The sequence below is a fragment of the Catharus ustulatus genome, chromosome 18 (assembly GCF_009819885.2).
Source record: "Catharus ustulatus isolate bCatUst1 chromosome 18, bCatUst1.pri.v2, whole genome shotgun sequence".
NCBI classification, from domain to species: Eukaryota; Metazoa; Chordata; class Aves; order Passeriformes; family Turdidae; genus Catharus; species Catharus ustulatus.
In genome coordinates this window covers 5,564,595-5,586,252 of record NC_046238.1, presented here as the reverse complement: position 1 = coordinate 5,586,252, position 21,658 = coordinate 5,564,595, and the positions used below count along the sequence as shown (strand labels likewise).

The following is a 21,658-nucleotide window of genomic DNA, read 5'->3' as shown; positions in this document are numbered from 1 at the left end:
TGTCCTCAGAGACATTCATACCACTAAACGCTTAAAATGTGATAGTATGTGGGAGTTGTTTTAGTTGTGGTACAGGCACAGAAAAAAACACATTACCACCTCTACCTTAAAGCTTTCTTTTAGTAATTTCTGCAATTAAAAAAAAAAATAACCATCAACAATGAAAAGGATCCCTTAAAAAATTCCATGTAAACTAACAGACAAAACCCTTGCAGGTATGATTTATTTACTACATTTGGTGTTAAACTCCCCCATTTTTTCATAACTCCCCCATTTTTTCATAGGATACCCTGGCACCTTTTTTATTGAAGGGAGGTGGTTCTCAGCACTGTTTCCATACAGGGCAGCACTGTCTGAACTAACCTCACATTAAAACATGTTAAAAAGCAGCTGCTGACTGTCACCATCACCTGTATATATGGATATCTTTACATCTCCCAATTCTGTCACACCATTCCTGAGCTTTAGCATCCATCACTGGGTTCAGATCATTGTCATAGAACACAACAGTGTCTGCCTCGACAAGATTGACTCCCGTGGAACGGCTGTGAGAGGAGAGGATGGCACAGAAAATGCGCTTGTCTCTGTTGAAAATTTTCATCAGCTCCTACATAAACAGAATAAAAGCAAGGACTAAATAAACCAAACACCAAAATAAATTACCAAACCAAATTCACTACAGCTTAATAAAAAAAAAGAATAGAAACACGTCAAGTGTTTCAAACCGAGTACAAAATGAGGCAAATTTCCTGTCACTGCTGCAGTGTATAAAAGCCTGGGCAGCAAATGCTGCTGTACCAGTGGGCAGTTGGTAGGGTACACTTACCTGCCGTTGCTCCTGGTTGGCATATTCATCAATCCTCACAAAGGTGAGGAAATGGAAATTCAAGAACAACTCCAGTATGTCCAGCATCAGAATCATCTGTGACAAAATCAGCACGCGGCGCCCTTCAGATTTCAGCTTCTGAAGCAAGACAGCAAGAGCTTCTAATTTTCCTATAATTCAAACAGAACAACCAAAAATGGTTTTATATAGAAATTCCATTCATGTGATAGAGGAAATTACTGAAATCTTGTCAGCAAATGTCCTTTACCTGAGTCATACTGCACCAGCCGGAGGTCAGGGAACTGCAGCAGGTGAGGAGTTGTCAGCTGCTGCAACTGATGCAAGTGTGGAGCTGCCTTCTGCCTCAGGTTGTGCTTAAGGAGTTTCAGTCTGTGACTGTATGAAGGGGGAGGATTTGCTACATAGAAACATGGGGGAGCAGCAACTGCAGCTGGCAACACGAAGAGAGCCCTGTGAAAAGCATCAAAATAAGGCAATACTGATTAAAAAGCTACACATAAAATGATCATCAGTAATCAGAGGCACAGCAATAAAAGTCTTGTCTAAACTAGCTTCTGCCTGAACCTCTGGGTCTTAATTCTTGTTAGTTGGGTCCAAGTGGTACCTATTCAAGTAAATCCAAAGCATAAGAATGTAGACCTAAACACAGTCAGCTGAACTTGGGCTTGAAATTAGGAAAGAGGCACTGAAAACACTTATTTATAAAGATCCAAAGGAAACAGAAGTGTCTTATTTTCACTTCCATGCTGCCCATCATTTACTGCTAAATCAACCAGTCTAAACCAAATAAGCTCATCAACAGAAATAAGCTATTAAGCCTTTTTGAAAAGTGTTTTAGAAATAACTAGATGTGCTTGTTAGGCAGTCACACATTACCTGTTCACAAGATCCTTTAGAGATTCCTGCTGCTGAACCAAACCCAGGATCATTTCCCGCAAGGGGCTACTCGGGCCTCCGCAGGCACTTGAGGAAAGGCAGCAGTTGACAAAGCCAGCCCACCTCCAGCTGTTGCCTCCACTGGAAGGCGGCTGGGAGGCCTTGCTGTGCCCAGCCAGGGAGCAGACACTCAGCACGTCCCGGCCGTACATCGGGGCGCGCGAGCAGCGCCGCTCGTTGCCCACGAAGATGCGGTCCAGGCGCTCCTTCAAGAGTCGGTTCTTCTCCTCATAGGTCTCCTTTGCCAAGAGAAGGTGAATGAAAAAACACATTTGCTGCTCATCACGATAAATGAGGGATTTGAGGTTCTTTAGAATGAAATTATCAGGATCAAAGTATAGATCTTAGAGCAGAACTACCACTTAGACCGACTCCTGAAGGTATACATTTCAGATTAAATCTGATGACTACAGCTGAATTCAGTTCATATTGAAGAGTCAGTTCTACCTTAGTTTGGTATCTTCTTGCTTTTTAAAAGTACATTTTCATAGCTTTTGATATATTCTTAATGTTTCCCTATGCTTTGTAGGTTGCTTGAGTATCTTTTCTAAAAACTTAAGATTAGAAATCTATAAAATATTGCCCAGTTGTCATTGTGTCCAAAACACAAAAAAAAAGACTTTCTAATTTATGCATTACTACATAATTAAAATATATTTGTTACAAGAATATAAATCACAGCACAAGAAAGCTGTCAGCTGCTTTTATACACCTGATTATTTTATCTATGGATTACAAATGTAAATGCATCAGATCTGTCAACCTGAAACATGGACAGAAGTTGGGATATTTATCTACTCTGTAATCATCAAAGTTCCTAATTAATTCCAGCTTTGCAAATTATAGCTTTCAACTACTACACAGACTTACTATTGAATCTGAAAAGTTGTGTTTCCACAAGAAAATAAAAATTGAGTACCTGTGACTGTCCATGCAAAGGTGCTGGTTTTAACACTGCTCCCATGTCACCAGATGGCAAATTAGTAACTGTAGCTCTACCTGGAATACAAACTGAGGATAAACTTTGTGTTTATATATTTATTCATCTGAAAATTGGTCTCTTTATTATTTTCAGCAAGTAGACATTTCATAGCTGTAACACATCATCACTGCAGACAAATTTTTAGTCTAAATGTCCATTGAGTATTGCAAATTTGTGCTTTGTAATGCATCAGATCTCTGAAAGATATTTATTTACACTAACTGTTCTCACAAAAATCCAAGACACATCAATGGAATTTTACTTTGCTTTGCACAAAGCAAAGTGCAGTGCTCTATTTGTACTTTATTCAAAATGTCATGTATGGTGCAATACACATTGACATTTATAAAATGTTATTATGAACACAATAGAAAACAGAAAATGTTCTAGTTCAGGGAAAAATTGTTTTAACTTATTTTGAGCAAATCATCTAAGATTTTTCAGAAAACACATCAATTGAGTGTATCTACAAGGTGGTGAAATCATATGATGGAATCTCAGCAGCATTCTTGTGATTTCAGCTGCTAGCAGATGTTTACCCAGACAGTTAACTACACTGTGAGAGAACATCACACCATTTTGAAGGAATGGTTTTTTATATCCCAAAAAATTACAGCAGATGGCAATTTTCAGGGAATGAACTCCCAGTGTTATATTTATCTTCATTTAACAATCTGCTGTTTTGTTGTAAATGCATTAATTTCTCCATTATTTTGAATCAACATCTTGGTTGTGTTTTTAAGCAAGGAAATGACCACATTTACAGCAAGGCACCAAATACCTAAGCAACAATTGCAGAGGGAAATGGAAAACTGTAGCTTGATCAGCTAGAGAAGTGAAAGAAATTAGATAAATGTAAAATCAATGTGGAAAACTGGAGAGAATCACTGGACATTCTCTGCAGTATAAAAATTTATCACCCTTGATTTTTCCTTGCAAAAACTAACAAAGTATTTCAGATTTCTTCCCCAAAAAAATTTGACCAAAGGCAAAACAGGTTAAAAAAAACTAAACTATAATTAAGTTACATGCTTTTCCAAGTTTGTACTAAAATTTTTCTTAAAAGTCCAGCACACACCAGGTACAAACAGAAGGGACCTGCCTCATAGTTTCCCACTTCTGAGCTCAACTTACAGAACTACAATCTGCAACAACTTGGAGTTATAATCGAATGTGATTTAAGCAATTGAATATTTCAACAGAGACATTTCTTCAGGCTGGAAAACCCACCTTGCTGTGTGACTGCAGTGGAAGTTGGGACACCTGCCTGGTGCTGGTTTCCTAAAGCATTCAGGGCATTCTGCACAGTTCCTGCTTGGGAAACCGTCTGCATGACCACGGGGCCCTGAGGCCTCAGGTACTGCTGCCCAGGGGCTGACACAATCTGAAGGACACTTCCTGCAGTGGAGGATTTTAACACACATTAGGGTGGAAAAGAATTAGTGTTCTCTAGCGAAATCTATTACTGTTGCAAGCTGATCATTGCTGCTTCAAACTTGTTAAATTCTACCAGACACTTCCATTACACTGATCTGCCAAAATAAGAGGGAAACACTCAAGTATTCACAGCTCAGGAGGAGCTTCATGTCATAGGGGTATCATTCTAATCTAGGTATTTATATAGAATTTGGACAAAACCCAATCAAACAAAAAATCTTCACTTAACATGCCCTCTATTTATTTTGTTGGCCACAAGATGTGCAGGTTCTCCTAAATTTGGCAATACATATCACCACAAGGGAGATTTGAGAACAAAATATATTGTAGATAGAGCATTCACCTCAGGGCTACAGCTAGGCCAAAATTCAGAAGCATGCCAATTTTGAAGTATTATTTACACAATTTCAGAATAAACAAAGAATGTTCTCAGTTTTTCTGTTCCTGCTCAGCAGGGAGTTTATATCAAATAATGCCTCACCTTACTTTAGCTGCACTGCACGGGTGTGAAAACAAATCAAATAATAACATTTTTGAAATACAATACAGAAAGTAACCATGTCTTTCATTTGATAAGCATTTGTTTTTCAAACCAGAGCTACCTTGGCTCACAGAAAATAGGAAGAGCAGGACAGTATAAGCACTGGGCATGGAAAAATCTCCAGCAACAAGGAACATGGTGCCCATATCAAAACATGAGCATTGTGAATAATGGAAAATGGCTGTGTTGAAATAAGCACCTTGTAGCTGCAGGGGCTGTCCTGCAGTGAGCTGGCGGAGTTGACTGTGTGACAAGGTGAACTTGTTCCCTTGGAACTGCAGAGTCACTGGGGTCTCTGGCTGAGCAATCCTGCCTTGTGCTCCTGCTATAGAAGCCAGCTGGGCTATTTTTACTACCTCACCACCTGTTAAGGAGGGAAACAGGCATTAAAAAAAACATCAAAGCGGGAGGTGAGTTGTTCAATAGTCACAATTCTACATTTTGGTTAGTAAACTGGTGCTGAAGCGCCTTCCATGCATAATTATACTCAGTGCATCAAAAGTGTCATATAAAAGTTAAGCAGGTATTGCTTTCTAGATTTGTTGGACAAACTGGAAAGAAGCTGATTGTTTAAAGGGTAAGAACATCAACATTTTAGAAATTACCACTTTCATTAGCAAAAAAGTTAAGAGCTACCTGAAAACTCATGTGACACTTTGTAACAGAACAAGTATAGACAATAAAGTGATTTTCACTGCCTTTTCAAGAGCATGAAGGAAAGTTTAAGGAAGAAATTAAAATATTCCTACGTGTGGCACATTGAATGCATATTTGAAATTTGCTGATGAAACATGATTTATTTTAAGCAATCTGCATTTAGACAAACCAAAAAGCTTTGACATGGCAAGGGCCAAGCTTTTTGTGATTTAAATGCAGAAAGGTCAGAGGCATTTCAGCATTAAATTTCAGGATATTGAGAAAATACTGGTGTGAAAATTCAGCTTTTGTAAAGGCAGTGCATTACCCCAGAGATAAAATTAATACATCAGTGCTCAGTACTCTCTACACATGCTAATAGGCAGTGCACATACAACCTTAAAGCAAAGCCTCATCGCTTTTCTCTGCCTAACAGTGGCGACGCTCCTCTCTGCCAGAGAGGCCTTTAGCAGATGGATTAGTGTTTAACATGAAAGGAATAATTAGGAGAGAGCTAAAACATTTGTTCTGAAGGAAGTCTTGCCAGCAGAAGAAACATGCAGAAATAGGAGATTAAGTTGACACCGCTAATGTATGTCCACAGCAATTCTATTGTTTCTTATCCAATTTTCGATTTTCCTTGGTCATAAGCAACGTACTGAGCAAGGCTAATCAGAAGAGTGAAAAAAAAACAACGATTCTGTACACATTTTTAGGGTGCCTAGTAACTTAACCTCATTGTAGTACAAAGGTGGGAGAAACCTTGAAAGGGGAGGCCACTTACTAGGCAACCGTGCCTGGGCCTGAGAGGTCAGTACGAGCCTCTGAGGCAGCACACTCTGTTGGATGGTGTGCGGGGGGGGCTGTGGCTGTGGCTGGGGCTGGCCCGGCTGCGGGGCCGGCGCAGAGGTCTGGCCCCGCGGTTTCACAGGGTTGGCTGCGCTAGTTGCTGTGGTGAAGGTCGCTGCGGGCTGGTGTCTTGGAGCACTGGTGGAAGCCTGAGTTGTCTGAAACTGTGCTGCTGCAGCTGCAATCAATAAGGGTTGTTTGTGCAAGCTGTTAGAGGTTTTAACTCCGCTCTTTTTTAAACAACCTGCATTAAAAAGAAACCTTCCAACAGGATAATCAAACGGCTACAAGAACGGCTTTGTCCTTACAGACTGGGATTTCTAGCCACACCTCTTACTCCATCCTATTTTTACAACATTATCTACTTGGAAAGCATTGTTTAAAGGCTAAATAAATACAGAGAAGCACTGTACATTCCCATCTTTGACAGAACATTACACGTCTTTGGGGTTTAAATACCAACTGTGGCATATTTATTCCATATGCTAACAGGTTACACAAAGCTTAGTTTGGCATTATACTGGCAGATCATACTGGAGAAACTAGTGGGGAATTTTACTGGCAATTAGTCTGTTGGTACTTTTAAGCCATTAGTATTCTAGACCAATAAGCTAGAGGGAAAAGGAGTTCTATTAAACAGACTAACTTGTATCTGTCTAAGCTGAGGTGCAGGTGACCAGGGTGGCACTGAGTCCCTTACCTTGGTTTGATGACACAGTAGCTATGGGGGATCTGCCTCGCACTTGTCCCTGCTGCGTCACCGTCGCCGTGGTCACCGTGCGCTGCACTTGAGTGCTTGGGAAAACCACAGTCCTGCCCTCGGGCTTCTGACCGTACTGAACGGGCTGGAACAACCTGGCAAGAGCAGGAAAAGTCAAAGTCCATAGGAAGAGCATAGTTTGGCCTTTAGAAACAAACTCTGTCCCCCAAGGAACATATAAACTGGTCATGTCAGATGTCAATCTTCCTGCAGGTGGCTGAAGCTGGCAAGACTCATCACTTCACAAGCTTCCTGAGTGAACACTGTAGGAAGTGATTTTGCTAAATCCAACGAAGAAAACTTTCATTGTTACACACCCAGTTTAACGCAGGATGCTTCAAAATTACAGAAAACATCTTAAAGAGGCTAGGTCAATATCTGGGAAAAGATATATCTGAAGATATCTGAGAAAAAGGGCTCCCATATAATCTCCAGAGAGACCTGAACATGCTGCAGGTCAGCAGGTAGCTGACAGGCAGCTCTCTTGCTTTAGAAAAACAGTTCTACATTACTTTGAGAACACTACTTCACTAGAAGAAAAATACTTTAAAATAATGTACTGCTATAAAACTTCCTATGTCTCTTCCATAACAGTGAAAGCACAGCTGACATTGCAGACCCAACTTAGTCTTGAATTATCCTCATGCTAATTCTCCAAAACAACACTCAATTGCCATAAACAAGGTCCAAGAACAAAACTCATCTGCTTCTGAAGTAAGGACTACAGGCAATCCATCAACAAACCTCAAATGGAACTGCATGCCTCAAAGAACAGAACTTTTATTTTCAGAGGTAAACATGAAAGCAAGAGAAAAATTAAATGCAAAGGTAAGCCTGAGTTTTTGTGTGAATCCCATTAGCAGAGATGCAGAGAGAGCTCAGTAAAGATTGCAGAACCACCTTTTCCTGCTGTAATTCTAGCTCAGGAGTGCAGGTGTACACACCTGCTTGGTTTGAGCTTCACTGGGTTGGGCCTCGCCGGTGGTGGAGGGGAGCTGTAGATTTCTTCAATCAACTTTCTAGTAACCTTTTGTTTTGGCAACATTTGTGCTTCATAATGAGTCATTTTGTCTTCCATTCCAATGAGATCAAAAAGAGACAGGTCCGATTCCTAGGGATTTAAGAAAAGTGTTTATGTGATGACCCAAACAGTTAAGTCCTCTTTATGTTCAATGTTGAATTAAATTTCTATATATTTACTTTTTAACTTGAAATAAATGGTGTAAATTTAAGAAATAAACTATTAATTATTTGTCAAAACCGCCTAGAAACCTTGGAAATAAATCTTAAACTGACAGCCCCATTTTAAGCATTAGAAGAAAAAGAATTTAAATGTTTAGTGAGTTATGGAAATTAAAGCAAAACACATTTAACAATTCTTCATATATCATAGTTTCCAAAGAATCAAACAGAATTCTCTGAAGGTTAACTATCAAGCTTAAAGGCCAAACTATAATTTAGGAGTAGAAAAATACGAAGCATGGAAATAAAATTAAACAAAAAATGTCAGCTGCTCCATTACTCATACTTCTTTCATATTTTTTTATCATGTCAAGGAGTGGGATCACTTGTTTAACAATAACAGAAATAGTGGTAATCCAAATGGATTGACAGAAGGGTTCTAATTTAGTCATTTTAACAGAATGTTTACTGTTATGTGAAAAAGAGTAAGTCATGCTTTCCTTCAGCTAGTGAAAGCAAAAAGAAAATTGCAGAATGCCACAAATACGCACAGCGCTACCCGGAGTGACCTCAGTGTTGGAAAATTCCTGCAAACATGAGCACGATGAAAGCAAAGGTAATTTCTCTTTGACCAAGTAGTTCATGAAAAATTACTGTTTACAAACCACTTGAAAAGTTCAAACCACTATGACAAAAAAAGAGATGCAGCAAGAACACACTTGGTAGCCACAGTTATGGAAGAGTGAACTCGTTCTAGTTATAAACTTCAGGTAGACTTATCACATATAAGAAATCAATAGAAAGTACTGAAATTCCACCAGGGCACTAAGAGAGGGGAAAAAAACCTTAACTTTTCTACTGACCTTCCAAATATCCCTTTCCAGGGCTCGCAGCACCAGAGAAGCTGTTCTGTATTCCAGTGTTTCTGATACATAAGAGGAGCTTGAAAGCCGTGGGTTTATCAGATCAGGGTGGTTACAAATCCTCTGCAGCTGCATCAGGACATGCAGGACACTGATGAAGTGTCCACTTTTGAGGGCTTCCTGGGTTCTACCAAACAAATTATACAGAAAGACATTGATTTATGTGCAGCTTTTAGGAGATGTCCCTAAATCAGCAAGGTGAAAATGAGCAATGCAGTATGTTATGCAAAAGTCTTAGAACAAGTTTCGATTTCACCAAGGTCTTCTGCAGTATTTTAAGCAGCACTGTACCAAAAGTAAATTTGGAAAAGTGAAACTTAAAGGCCCAGTGCTGCCTTACCATCAAATACAACCTACTCAGCTCCCCATCCTCTCCTTGCTTTGTTTCTGTTTCACCCCTGCACCTATCAATAACCCCTGGTGGGGGGGGAAGGGTGGTGGTGAGGACAAACTCTGGGCTTTACAAAAATGAAGAACCACTCGTTAGAGACAAATGTTAAAACAATGCAGCAGAAGACCTGACCATCATAACTCAATTCTTAGGCTCCAGAGGTAAAAGTAAGTTTTTCACAAGGCCATAGCATCACCTGCTGCAATTCTAGTTTATAATGCAATCACATTTTATTCCCAGGTCATAACGGAAAATTTCAGAGAAACACTAAAACACTTCCCCCTGTGATAATCATTTCTTTCCTTGCTTAAGCACTAAAAGTGACAGCATTTGATATTTACTGTTTCAAGTCCTTACCCTGGTTGTAATATGACATCCTCATACATGGCTTTTTGTCGACTAGACAGACGGCACTTGAGCACATGTTCGTATTTCTTTGTGAGCTGCTTTTCAACATCCCTCTTTGATCTCCGCAAAATAAACGGCTGAATCATCTGAAATGTTTCAGATTTGAGAATAAAAAAGTCTCACTTCAAAGAGTTTAGAACAGGAAGCCAAACTTATTCACACCTAACAGATTTGATGTGATTAACTGCATATGCTATATATAATCATTCTGCTATGCACACAGTTGTATAGACATTAATTTGCTCTTTAATTTCTGCATGTCATGCTTCAAAATCTGAGCCTTGCATTATTTTTAAAAGGAATCTTCACACTCTTCTGGCAGCAGAACCCTCTCCTTTCAGCAGGATTTTCTGTCTAAACTGAAAAAAAGTGTTAAGAAAGGACACAAATTCTGATCTGGACCACATATTTTTATATCCCCTCTCCTCAACAATATTACTGTAGTAGGACACATGAGAAAAAATGACAACATACTCTGTGCAACCTGATGACCAGTTTATGGCAATAATCTTGGTTCTCCTCATTAGGTGCTTTTACTGGAAAATCCAGGTAAGGTCTGGAAATTCCCGGAATCAGAAAATGTACCATGGTCCAAAGCTCCATCAATGTGTTATGCAAAGGAGTGTCTATCAGAAGTAAACGATGCTGGCTGTGAACAGAAGAAGATTTTTAATTGACTGATTACTATGCCTTTGTTTGTCAAGATACACAGAAGAATTATGTAGATATAATAAAATTAAACCTAGGATAAAGTGTCTTTTCAATCTTGAATATACTACCAAATAGCTTCCTCATTGCAGAGTATCAAAGCATACAAGGGAATCTGTTTGGGAGCACAGAATATGAGCAAAATAGAATTATAGTGATATGACTGTGGAAACAAAAAGATCTCACACATTTCTCTGAGTCCTGATTGTTTCAAATAAAAGCACTTCTCTATGGTGCATGTTGTTCAGGAATTTGGGTAGACCAAGTCAAGAGGGCTTTTTTAAATCTGTTTTCTGTTAAGAAGAGAATTGTGTGCAATGAAGAGAGAAAAACCCACTGCCAGCAGGAAATCAATTCTCTGCTCCATACCTGCGGAGACTGAAAAGTGCCTCCCAGTGTTTCTCAGTCATATTCTTTATTTGTTGCATCTCATCTACTATTAAATATTTCCATCGCATCTTCATGAATGCTGTGTGGCCTTTGAACAGCTGCTTGTAGGAAGTGATGCACACATTGAAGCTGTTGGGTTCTGTCCACTCCTATGGAAAAGGAAAGAAAGGATGACATGGAATAGTTAAGGCAGTACTCTCACATCTCTTACAACCAGCTACATCTTCATTAAAAAAAGACAAACAAGATAGATATATACAGGCTAAATGTCTCAGGCAAGAGTGGAAGAGTTGCAAAATACAGCACCTGTCTTTTTGCCCTAAGTTCTCTCTGGCTCCCAAAGTAAAGAAGTATTTTCAACCCTGGGCACCAGCGTTTCAATTCCAGCTCCCATTTCAATATGTTACAGCTCCGGACAACAACAAGGTGAGGGCCCCAGTTCCCTACAGAAGGGGAAACACAGCAGTTAACACTGGAAAGAAACTACTTACAATGCATGTGGCTTATACTGTCCCTTGATTTTTTAAATGCATTGCACTAAATTAATCATTAAAAGTGAGATCCAACAGAGGTATTTTAATGACTAATCTACAGGTCATTAAACAATCTGTAAGACTTTTCGATGCTAGTAAGAATTTAGAAGTATTCAGAAGAATCTCTAGAGGCTAACAGGTTGATCATATACTTGACTAGATAGCATCCCTGTCACAAAATATCAAAAAGTTATTCTGACATAATCTTACTCCTTTCATTAACTAAAGGCTGATATGGTTCAGTAGGGGGAAAAAAAATGACCCTAGGCTACAATTCATAAAGATAATGCTGGTCCACTACCTGTCTAAAACTGCTAGCCAATTGAACTTACCTTCATTACAAGCCAAATGGGCAAAGAAGGCAATAATTTGCACTGTTTTTCCAAGCCCTGCCTCATCTGCCAGGATGCCATTGAGATTCTTCCTGTACAGCTTTGCCAGCCAATCCAGCCCAATCTTCTGATATTCTCTGAGAGACCCATACAACAGCGATGGAGTGTTGTATTTTACCTGCAATGTGAATAATTTGATATTTTTTCCTGAGTTAAATTCACAGAGCATGGCATAAAGCATAAAAATTCTACAGGAAACTCAAAAAAAATGCAATTTCTTGCTAAAAGCTATAAAATAATGAAGAAGAAAGCATTCTTTATGCAAACATCAGCACACAGAGTAGCAGAAAATTGGGATTCTTACTGCTGTTGTTATCCTGGAGCTGCCTTTAGGTAACAACATCTCTGCTGCAGCAGCAACTTCTGCTATGTCTCGCATGTGCTTCTTGGGAGGACTCGACCTGTCCACACCCTTGTACTGGTCAATGGTGAGAAGAGAGTCTATGAGGACAACTTCTTTCTGGGGACTTTCCCTATCAGACATGTGGTCTTCCATTTCTAGGAGAGAGAGAGAAAAACTACAGTGAAATATTTATCTAAAATAAACTTGAGTAGCAGTTACACAAAGGAACTGAGATAACCAGGATTCAGACACAGGTCCAAAGGAAGCAGCTAACTTTTAAAAGCAATTCTATGATTTTCAAGCTAGTTCTGCTCAACTCATGTACATGTTCTGGACATTCACACTAGCTAGATTAACATGACCATTAGTTTTTCACAACTTCTAGGGAGGTCCTCTCATTCTATTTAAAACCTATCTTCAAGTATGTAGTCCTATCATCATGTTAGCATAGAATAGAGGTGTAATCATACGAAATGTGCTGTTTTATTCAGTGTAGAGAGTCTTTTATATGGCTCAGTATTGTTCCTGAAAAAATCTCATACATCTTCACTTTAAGATAGGCAAACACTGCCCTCTTTTCACAAACTGAGAAATTTTAAATGTGATTCACTCAATATGTGTTTTCCCCTAGAACAAAATCTCTTTTCACAGAGTCCTGAAGAGCCAAGCAACTTATTTCACCTTGTAAATCAGCACAGCTCCTTCTAAACATAGAGCAATTTACCTTCCTCACTGCTCTCCTCTTCACTGTCAGGCTTCGGCTGGGGCCAGTGAAAATTTTCTGCAAAGGCACCTTCATACATCTTTACCAAATCTTCCAGAGGCAATTCAGCTGAAGGTCATTAAAGGATGGAAGTTTAAAAATACCAAAAGTTGTAACAATAGATACTATTAATTATAATGTCATTACATTCTTCACAATTGCATAAAGCCAGTTCTCTAATCAGAAGTTAACTTCAGAGTCATTATTAAATGAATGAAGGCAGTATTTATTTAATAACCTTGATTACAGAGAACATTTGGCGTTGCACCAAGCAGATTGCTCTCATACCTTGCTTTTTACTGTACTACAAACACACCCTACAATCCTCAGTAAACCCTCAGTTGGGAAGGTAGGGGCATCAAATCCTGCTGAGCGGCTGGAAGACAATGCAAGACTTCAAGTTTCAAAACTGAGTTGTAACTCCAGGATCCCTTGTCTGAGCTGTTAAAGTACATGAATGTACATGCTGGCAGTGGCCAATCAATCAGCAAACACTCTCATTAGGAACTTGGCTGACTGGCCAAGGGTTATAATCCCTCCAACTGGCCAGTTCACTGCAGCCACTAAGCTGCCAACCAGACCAAACAAACAGATTAGGAAGCTGCATGTTCATCACCAGGCAGGCTCAGCCTAATGGGCAGCCTGCCTCTAAAAATCTGCTTTTACCAGGGTAAGTGACACATCTCTGTGGGGTTATTTGCACACATCAAGCTCAGCATAGCAATTACATTGCTAATGAGAGAGAGCTGCTAGCCAGAGCACTGTTCCTAAAAGCCCTTTATCTTCAAACATTCATACTCCCCTTCAACATCAGCACTTAAGTGCCCTTTTGGACCTACCAAGTCAGTCACAAAACCCTTCTGAGATCTCAAGAGAGCTGATGATGAAATGTCCATGTTCAATCTGATACAACCCTGGTTTGAAGTGTTTATCATTCACTCCTAGAATGTGGGCTGAGAGCCTTGGCTTAAGTTTTCAATGCAGTGCTTCACTAGAGAACTACTTTCTCTCAAGCCACCTTTGTGTGATAACTGGGACTGCTTTATAAAGTGCAGATATCCATCATCATCCCATGAACTGCTGCAGTTTTCCAAACAGAAAAATCTAAATACAGACTACACAGGACTGAACATCTGAATGCACTCAATTTCCCACCTCTAATCCTCTTTACAAATAAAACAAATGTTGTGTGTTTCCAGCTGTTGTTCCAGAGCCCAGCCCAGAGAAGAATCAAGCCACATGCCTACCTTCTTTGGCTAGGTTAGACAATTCAGTTTGATGGTTTATGTTTCCTTCTTTAGCTTCTTGTTCTTCAATTGTTTCTTCTTCATCTTCAACTACAAGAAAAACAGTGCAAATCTTCAATTAAAACAATGCAATAATTCAGGAGGCTTGTAATTCTATACCCTTGCAGTAAATGTGCACAGAATATCCTAAGTCTGCAGAATTTAAAAATAATTAAATATAAAAATAAAGATAATCTGAGAGCAACTATATGCACTTTTTAAAAGATAAATGAACAGGAGAAAAGTACTTCTGCCTCAGGACAGAAGGTAGTTAAGTGTTGATTGACAATGTTCACCATAGGTTGTTCTTTAGCTTTAAACAGGAGAGTTCCTTTGTTAGGGCCATGACAGAGTGGTCACCACAAGAAAGGACCCAAAGCAAATGGGTATTTCAGTCTAAAATCCTCAAAATAATTTCAAGACCATCAGTAAGGCCTTACAAACAAAGTAATGAGGACAGAAAATTAAAATCCACCACTACCAATAATGGTGGCAGTATAGTTTCAAGGAAAATGTTATTTTCAGATTTTCACTGGAACTCTTCTAGGGATAATTTACTATTTAGTTAACTATCTAATGTCTTTAAGAAATAGGAGAAGGTTGGTATTTGGTTTGTGAAAAGCACTGCACCCACACAGTAACAGACTGAAAACCTGTGGGTTTAATACTCAGCTTATGTACCATGCTATGGATGCAGTATTTTGAGAAGTGACTTACCTTCCTCATCAGTCAAAGACGTGCTTGCCTTTCTTTTCCTTCCAGATGATGAACCCCCCTAGCATTAAATAATTGTAATATTTAAAATCATAGAAAACAAAAGATAAGCAGGGGGCTTGGTTTGTTTTTTAAAGACAGCAAAGCATGCCTTGAAGTCCCAAAAGCAATTGCTGACAGACACTTAACACCTAATAGCACTTCCCTGGTCATGCAAAAACAAAAACTCTGTTCCTGAATAGATGGGAGTATGCAGTCAGACACTTCCACTGCTTGTGGGTCAAACTATTCAGGTCCAGCTGTGATATAAAACTTTTAACCAGGTTGGCTCAAGGACTAAATATTTTCACTAGTCAATAAAAAAGGGAAATGGCACAGACCTACAATTGTCTCAGCTGTCCAGTGCACTCTGTAGAATTGTTTAGCCTGTGCCAATTAATTCTCACAGCCACAGTTTGGCTGATAACACATGCTAAGGCTTGTTCCTAGCAGGAAATTCAGATGCAGGCATTCTGCTTGGTGGAGGGGGAGTATTTCAGCACATGGGCATCAGCTGTGCCACAACAGATGGCTCAGGGCCTCAGATCCCTTGTCCATTTTTTTCCAATTGCACAGGCACAGCCAAGGAGTCCTTAGCACACATTTCACCCAGGGAAAAAGGTATCCAAGTTTCATTCAGTTTGATCCATTCTGTAACATACACCTTCATCTCTCAACAGACAAATCTCTGCTGAACATCTGAAAACATTTCATGCTCCACAAAGTCTACCCCTGGCTACTGCAGATGAAACTCCTGCCCAAGTCTGGCAATTAATTTGTAGTTTTTTAGTCTTCAACCTCAGAATGAAAGATTCACAGCCACTAAATACAGGTATCAACGACAATCTACTTCCCTTCCTATCCAGAAAAGAAAATTATACTTGTGCTTGTGACTGAATGCTCATTTGTCAGTAACTACAGTGAAATCTTCTTATCACCTTGTATTAAAAAAAAAAATCACCTTTACCAAAACTTTTTCACATATGTAGTCCCATTTAAACTAATTTGATGGCTTTTTCAAAAAACAGAAAGACTTACCATATCACTTTCTTTTTCCAAATAAAGGTCTTCTTTTGTATCCTTACCTGAAAAATTATCACACTTGCTGTATGTATTCAACACTTAGCAACTTTACATTTCTTACATGGAATTTTAAATGGATTCAAACAAAACACAAGAAGTATTAACAAAATCTAGCACAAAAACATAAAAGCTCATAACCCATGATTCAGATCTATTCACAAGCTATTATTAGCACCTCACAATTTTACCATCAATGAGATTAACCTGCACTGAGTGAAATTACATAAAACAATACTCATCAGAATTCAGACTATATTTCTTATTAAATGGAATACAATTACCTTTCCTTGAAAATCTCTTTAAATTCAAAGCTTTTTTCCTTTTCTCTTGAAATTCAATTTGCAGTTTGATTTCAACAACCTGAAATGGAAAGCAAGTCTAATAAAGCACTTTTATTTTACAAATAAACTACTGAAGATGAAAAAATCACCACAAATTGCACGAGTCCTAGTGAGTGGGTCCTTTACCTGCTCAATGTTAGACCAGAAATATTCTATTTCTCTAGCAATGGATGCTGCAATCCTTCTCAGTTTGTTCTGTTCTTCCCTTTTAGCTCGCTCTTCATTAAGTTTCTTTTCTTCATGGTAACGAGCCACAGTTCTTACCATCTAAAATACCATGAAATAATGAATTAGGTTACCCCAAAATACATATCATTGCATTTCCTAAGATTATAGTGGTTATCAGTAGCCAGATGTTGACCACAGCTTAACACACACAGCACTTACCTCCAATATTTCTAATTCTTACCATGCCAGTACAGCAACAGACAAGAAACTCAAAGAAAAAAAAATTACAACTATAACTAAGCAATCAAGTAGGAAACTTTTAATTTGCTCTCTGAATTCAAAAATGAGAAAAAATTCCACTGAAATTAGCAGCAAACACACAAAAGAAAACTTTTTTTTTTTCAGACAGCACAGACGACGTCACAGAAATCACACCACAAAATGTCAGAGACCAAAGCTAAAAAATGAGTTCAAAAAGAGTGTACATACATGAGTGAAAGACCAGTCAATGGCTGTTAAGACTGACTTGATTGCAACCTTTAGCTCAGGAGGTCCCTAAAACATTGACTTCCAGAAGTTTGAAGCAAAGTGCCAGGGGAAGGATCATTTCACATTTGCCCTTCCTGTTTCTCCTATTCTTAAAAACCTACCATTGGCCACAAATGGAAATTCAGATTTAAATTATATTCAAAATGCAGATATTTATTGTACAAAACAATACACTTATTTCAATACTTTGCTTCTGAGTTTCCATCATTTCAGAACATGCAGCAGAAAACAACATGGCAATTTAAACTAATGACCTTCAGTTGCTCTCTTCATTACTCTAAATTGGTCATAAATGTATCAAAAAAGAGGCAACATAGCTGATATCCATAGAAAACCCTTGCTTACTGTACATTAACAGATTTTATATATTTCATCTCACACTACAGGAATTTTCATTCCACTACTGGATTCCTGCTGTGCTGCTCTCTTCCCCTCTGGAAACAGTTCTCTACCATGTTTCCACTAGTCTTTACTCTTATTTTTCTGTGAGATTAAGAAAAAAGAACTAGACAGACAAGCACACCCAATGGAAGTTATTTACAAAATCCTGTATTTACTCTGTATTGGCAGGAAATAACTCATTTGTGAGACAGGCATGACAACTCTATTTTTTATTTAAATATAACCCAGTCAACATATTGAGTGGGTTCCTAAACAGGCTACTTGATTCCTAGAGGAATAAAATCCACAAACTGTTATTTGTACAATCTGTACAAATTATCCAACCTGTCCCAGGTGCCACATCCAAAACTGACAACGTAACTTTTCATTTGAGGTAAAAGTTAGTGCCTCATCTTTCCTTTACTTCTATCTGTAGCAAAAGGTATCTCAATAGCTTTGCTACCAAACTGAGTGATACCAACCTTTATTGTTCTGAGTTATAAAATGTTTTTTGAGTACCTTCTTAGCAGTTGCCATCTTCCACTTTCTCTCCTGGGCAAAATCAGTTGCCATCCACTGCATTTCTTCCAGTAAATAATCCCAGTGGGATTTTGGTCTTGGAGCCTCTTGGAGTTTAGGCAGTCGCCTGGGGGACCATAAACCTTCCTTTCTCAGTTCTGCTATCCGCTGATGGATTTGATTTTCCTTAAAAAGAAGTACAGAGACTTACAATGAAGCTGCAGAATACATCTGAAGTCTTAGAATCAGAGAAAAATAGTAATTGCTTCCACTTTATTAAAATAATTGACAGGAAAAGGTGTACAAGCATGACACAGAAAATATCTTACCAGCTTGACTTGCTCAGCCAGTTTGTCTTGAGAGTTTTCCTGTGGCAACACTGCTGCATTCTGAGCTGGACTTTGTGTTTTTGGTGCTGCTGCTGCTGTTGCTGCTGCTACTGCTAATCCAGGAGGCTTGGATGCAATAGGAGACAGGGACTTGTTGGTTGCTGGAGAGGTCCTGTTTGCTTGCACTGGGTATGGAGAAGGTGGTGTTGTGCCTGGGATGGCTGCTGGAGCGATGGATGAGGTAGGTGGCAGTGGATTTGCTGCAAGACGCTGAGAACTCTGAGCAGGATCTGCAGATGGTCGTGTCAGAGTCACAGTCTGCCCAAGAAACACACTGGTTACTGATGAGCTGAGGATTCCATACTTAGTCTATACCAGAACATAATGGAGACTTTAATAACAAACGTACACCTGCATTTTTACAAGGAAAGGATTTAAGTGTCCCGTGGAACTAAAGATGAAGACAGCATTTTTAGGTTTTACTGGCCATGGAAACAAAGACACACCCACCCCATACCTGCTGCTGTACTGTAGCTTGCGGCTGTGACACTTGGCTGGGTGTCTGTCCTTGCACGTGGATCGCTGGTGGCACCTGCTGCTGGAGCGGCGCTGGGAGCGGAGCGGCCGTCAGGGGCACGCTCTGGGGCTGGATCTTCACCTGGATCTGCGGCTGGGCCGGAGGCTCCACGAGCTGCGGCTGCTGCTGCGGGAGCTGCAGCGTGGCCGGGAGCGAGGCCATGGGGACGCTGGCGGGCTGCAGGCGCGCCGGCAGCTGCGGCGGCGGCGTGTGCAGGCTGGCCGCGTTCTGCACAGGAGGGCCCTTGGAGGGGTCGTACTGCTGCTGGCTCTGCTTCTGCCCCGTCAGCTGCACCGTCTGGGGAGTGGGAGGCATCCCACCTGCAGGGCAAGAGGAGACAGGCACAGGTGAGATTTAAATATCCCATGCTCTCTGGTGATTTAAGGAGGAAGTCGACTGCAAATAGAGAGGTTTGGTTACTTACTTTGCCACAAGACACCATCACTTGAAAATACCACATCACAATCACAAAATGAATCACCATTACAATAAACAACAAAGTACTTCATGCACAGGACTGTAACTAAAATTTGGAGCACGGCAACTAAAAAAAGAGCATGTCATTATAAGTCTTCTAAATTTTGTATACTCAAAAAAAAAAAAAAAAAGGGACTGGTGAGCTAATGGAATTCAACCCAAAAAACTAGCATGAAGTCTAAATACTACTCAGTTCTTTCTAAGAACACATTCACTCTAACACATATTCTAAAGCTTGCCATGACTAATGAATAAAAATTTGTCATGATGTTCCAATTAGGTGGTTTCCTTTTCGTAAATCATTGGTCCAGTTTCAGAATTCTCAGATTGGCCATTTTGCATCAGCACCTGTGACGTATTTCCATGCCCACATGCACCTTTGGAGCCCGTCACTCAGCTCCTTAAACAAACCAGGCATTGCATACCAAGTATTAATTTACATGGAGAAGTGTGTGGTGGGACTAGGATCTTGGCAGGCTGGGAGCCCAAGTTTCTAGTTCCATCACCAACATCTCCTTGTGAAATTAATGTGCAGCTGGCATGTGGTGACACAGTACCTTGTGCCGTTGGCATTAGCTGTTGAAGAGGAACTCCTGAAGCCACACCCGGGTGCTGAAAAACCATCCCATGACGGCCCACTTCAATTCGTGGTCTCTTAGACGAATCTGTGATATTCAAATTCCATTTATGGCATGGTATAGTGGAATGGGTTCAGTTTTACAAAGCACACTACTACACATGATTCCAACATCAGCTCCGAAAGCTACAACTACTGTACATGTGTAGCATTGATGAAGAACATGCTCCAGGGGCACAGTCCCTCTGACTTCAAGTTGGCCATCTCCAATCTTCTCAGCTAGAACAATCAACCTAACCATGTCTGCATGCCTGCCAAATCCAGGCCTATCTACTGGGAGTGGAGTGCACACTTCCCACAGCACCAGTCACAGTAGATAGCCCTAAGGATCTGGTGATTCCCAAGGTGAGGCAAAAATGTATTTCAAGAGTTACAGAACAGTGGGCTCCAGTCACTGTCTGGAAAAAAAAAAAGAGGATGGAAGTGGAATTGTGCCTGTGGAACATACCTGCTGGTGCAAGGGCCTGCTGCTGTCTCTTAAAAGCTTCAATCTCTATGGTGCTCACAGTCGCCGTCGCTGGAGTCCCTGTATGCGTTTGCTACAGGGAAAAGAAAACAAATCACAGAAGTTCAATCTGCAGATGGTCTGACACCAGGAGAGAATTCACAAACGGATCTAAAGAGCCCAGCACAGAACAAGTCCTTCAGAACAGCTGTACAACGAAGGAAACAAGATTCATTCAGTATCTGCTATGAAGTTTTAGCTGTCCACAATAGATACTCTTCGTTGAGTTTAAATTTTACAGTGATGAAGTTGGTTATAAATAATGTACACCTATATTTTGTTAAGTGATACCAAACTCAGGAAAATGGGATATGTAAAAACTAAGCCTGCCCAGTACTTTTTTTATTTTTGGGGTTTTTTTAATTAATGAATTAGTGTATTACATCTGTGTGGAACATAAGTAACACACAAATTCATCCTCATCCTGGAAAGAGTATAAGCTTATTTGAGTCTCCAGCACACTCACTCTCAGGATAGAGCTTTGTGAGAGTTACCATTGAAACACTTCAGCAAAAAGCTAGGAAGATGGAATAAAGAACCTCAGCCAAGGTACACAAGTTCCAGTTCCAGTTTTCCAGATGCTGGACTTGTACCTATTTGCACAGCTGGCAAAATGAGTCTCATGAATAAACTCAGTGAAGAAAAACAATATTGCCATAAGGCTAAGGTGACATCAGAGCTCACCAGAAATTACTATCCATTTTGTCTGAGGATAAACAGCACACAAACTGTGAATTAACAAGCCTGGAAGAGCACTATTGATATTGAGATGCAAAAGGAATCACTGGGCTCTGATTCAGCAAGCTGGAATTTAGCTTCAGTAAGATTAAACAATGTATTCAAACTTTTATTTTTAAATCACTACATTTAATATTGGTAATGATGGCAAGAACCTATCCCAGAGAATCCTTTCAGCATCAAGCACAGGTAGGCTCATGCACAGGATTACTGAAGCAAACAAATTGGTGTATATGACAATTTTCAAGCTCTTTGGGCCCTCAGCATACTGGTAAGTACTTATTAATGTCCATC

The 21,658-nt window shown here is 39.7% G+C and overlaps 1 protein-coding gene across 18 annotated transcripts in view; it reads right to left on the bottom strand.

Annotated features, from left to right (window-relative positions):
- EP400 (E1A binding protein p400) overlaps positions 1–21,658 on the bottom strand; it is a 46,763-nt gene that overhangs the window by 16,908 nt on the left and 8,197 nt on the right. For 8 of the 18 annotated variants that reach the window (XM_033075573.2, XM_033075576.2, XM_033075578.2 and 5 more), the window contains 28 exons: positions 20,570–20,660; positions 20,042–20,149; positions 18,948–19,327; positions 18,431–18,748; positions 18,102–18,287; positions 16,611–16,751; positions 16,425–16,503; positions 16,099–16,145; positions 15,025–15,082; positions 14,269–14,358; positions 12,983–13,090; positions 12,220–12,413; positions 11,856–12,033; positions 11,297–11,433; positions 10,970–11,139; positions 10,367–10,541; positions 9,842–9,978; positions 9,034–9,220; positions 7,933–8,099; positions 6,929–7,083; positions 6,164–6,406; positions 4,943–5,107; positions 3,996–4,163; positions 2,703–2,794; positions 1,724–2,022; positions 1,095–1,297; positions 827–996; positions 411–607 (listed from right to left, as the gene is read on the bottom strand). In XM_033075573.2, the coding sequence (XP_032931464.1) occupies positions 411–607; positions 827–996; positions 1,095–1,297; positions 1,724–2,022; positions 2,703–2,794; positions 3,996–4,163; positions 4,943–5,107; positions 6,164–6,406; positions 6,929–7,083; positions 7,933–8,099; positions 9,034–9,220; positions 9,842–9,978; positions 10,367–10,541; positions 10,970–11,139; positions 11,297–11,433; positions 11,856–12,033; positions 12,220–12,413; positions 12,983–13,090; positions 14,269–14,358; positions 15,025–15,082; positions 16,099–16,145; positions 16,425–16,503; positions 16,611–16,751; positions 18,102–18,287; positions 18,431–18,748; positions 18,948–19,327; positions 20,042–20,149; positions 20,570–20,660 (4,643 nt within the window). The remainder of the gene's footprint in view (positions 1–410; positions 608–826; positions 997–1,094; positions 1,298–1,723; positions 2,023–2,702; positions 2,795–3,995; positions 4,164–4,942; positions 5,108–6,163; positions 6,407–6,928; positions 7,084–7,932; positions 8,100–9,033; positions 9,221–9,841; positions 9,979–10,366; positions 10,542–10,969; positions 11,140–11,296; positions 11,434–11,855; positions 12,034–12,219; positions 12,414–12,982; positions 13,091–14,268; positions 14,359–15,024; positions 15,083–16,098; positions 16,146–16,424; positions 16,504–16,610; positions 16,752–18,101; positions 18,288–18,430; positions 18,749–18,947; positions 19,328–20,041; positions 20,150–20,569; positions 20,661–21,658) is intronic. The other 10 variants (XM_033075575.2, XM_033075580.2, XM_033075589.2 and 7 more) reach the window with 5 other exon arrangements.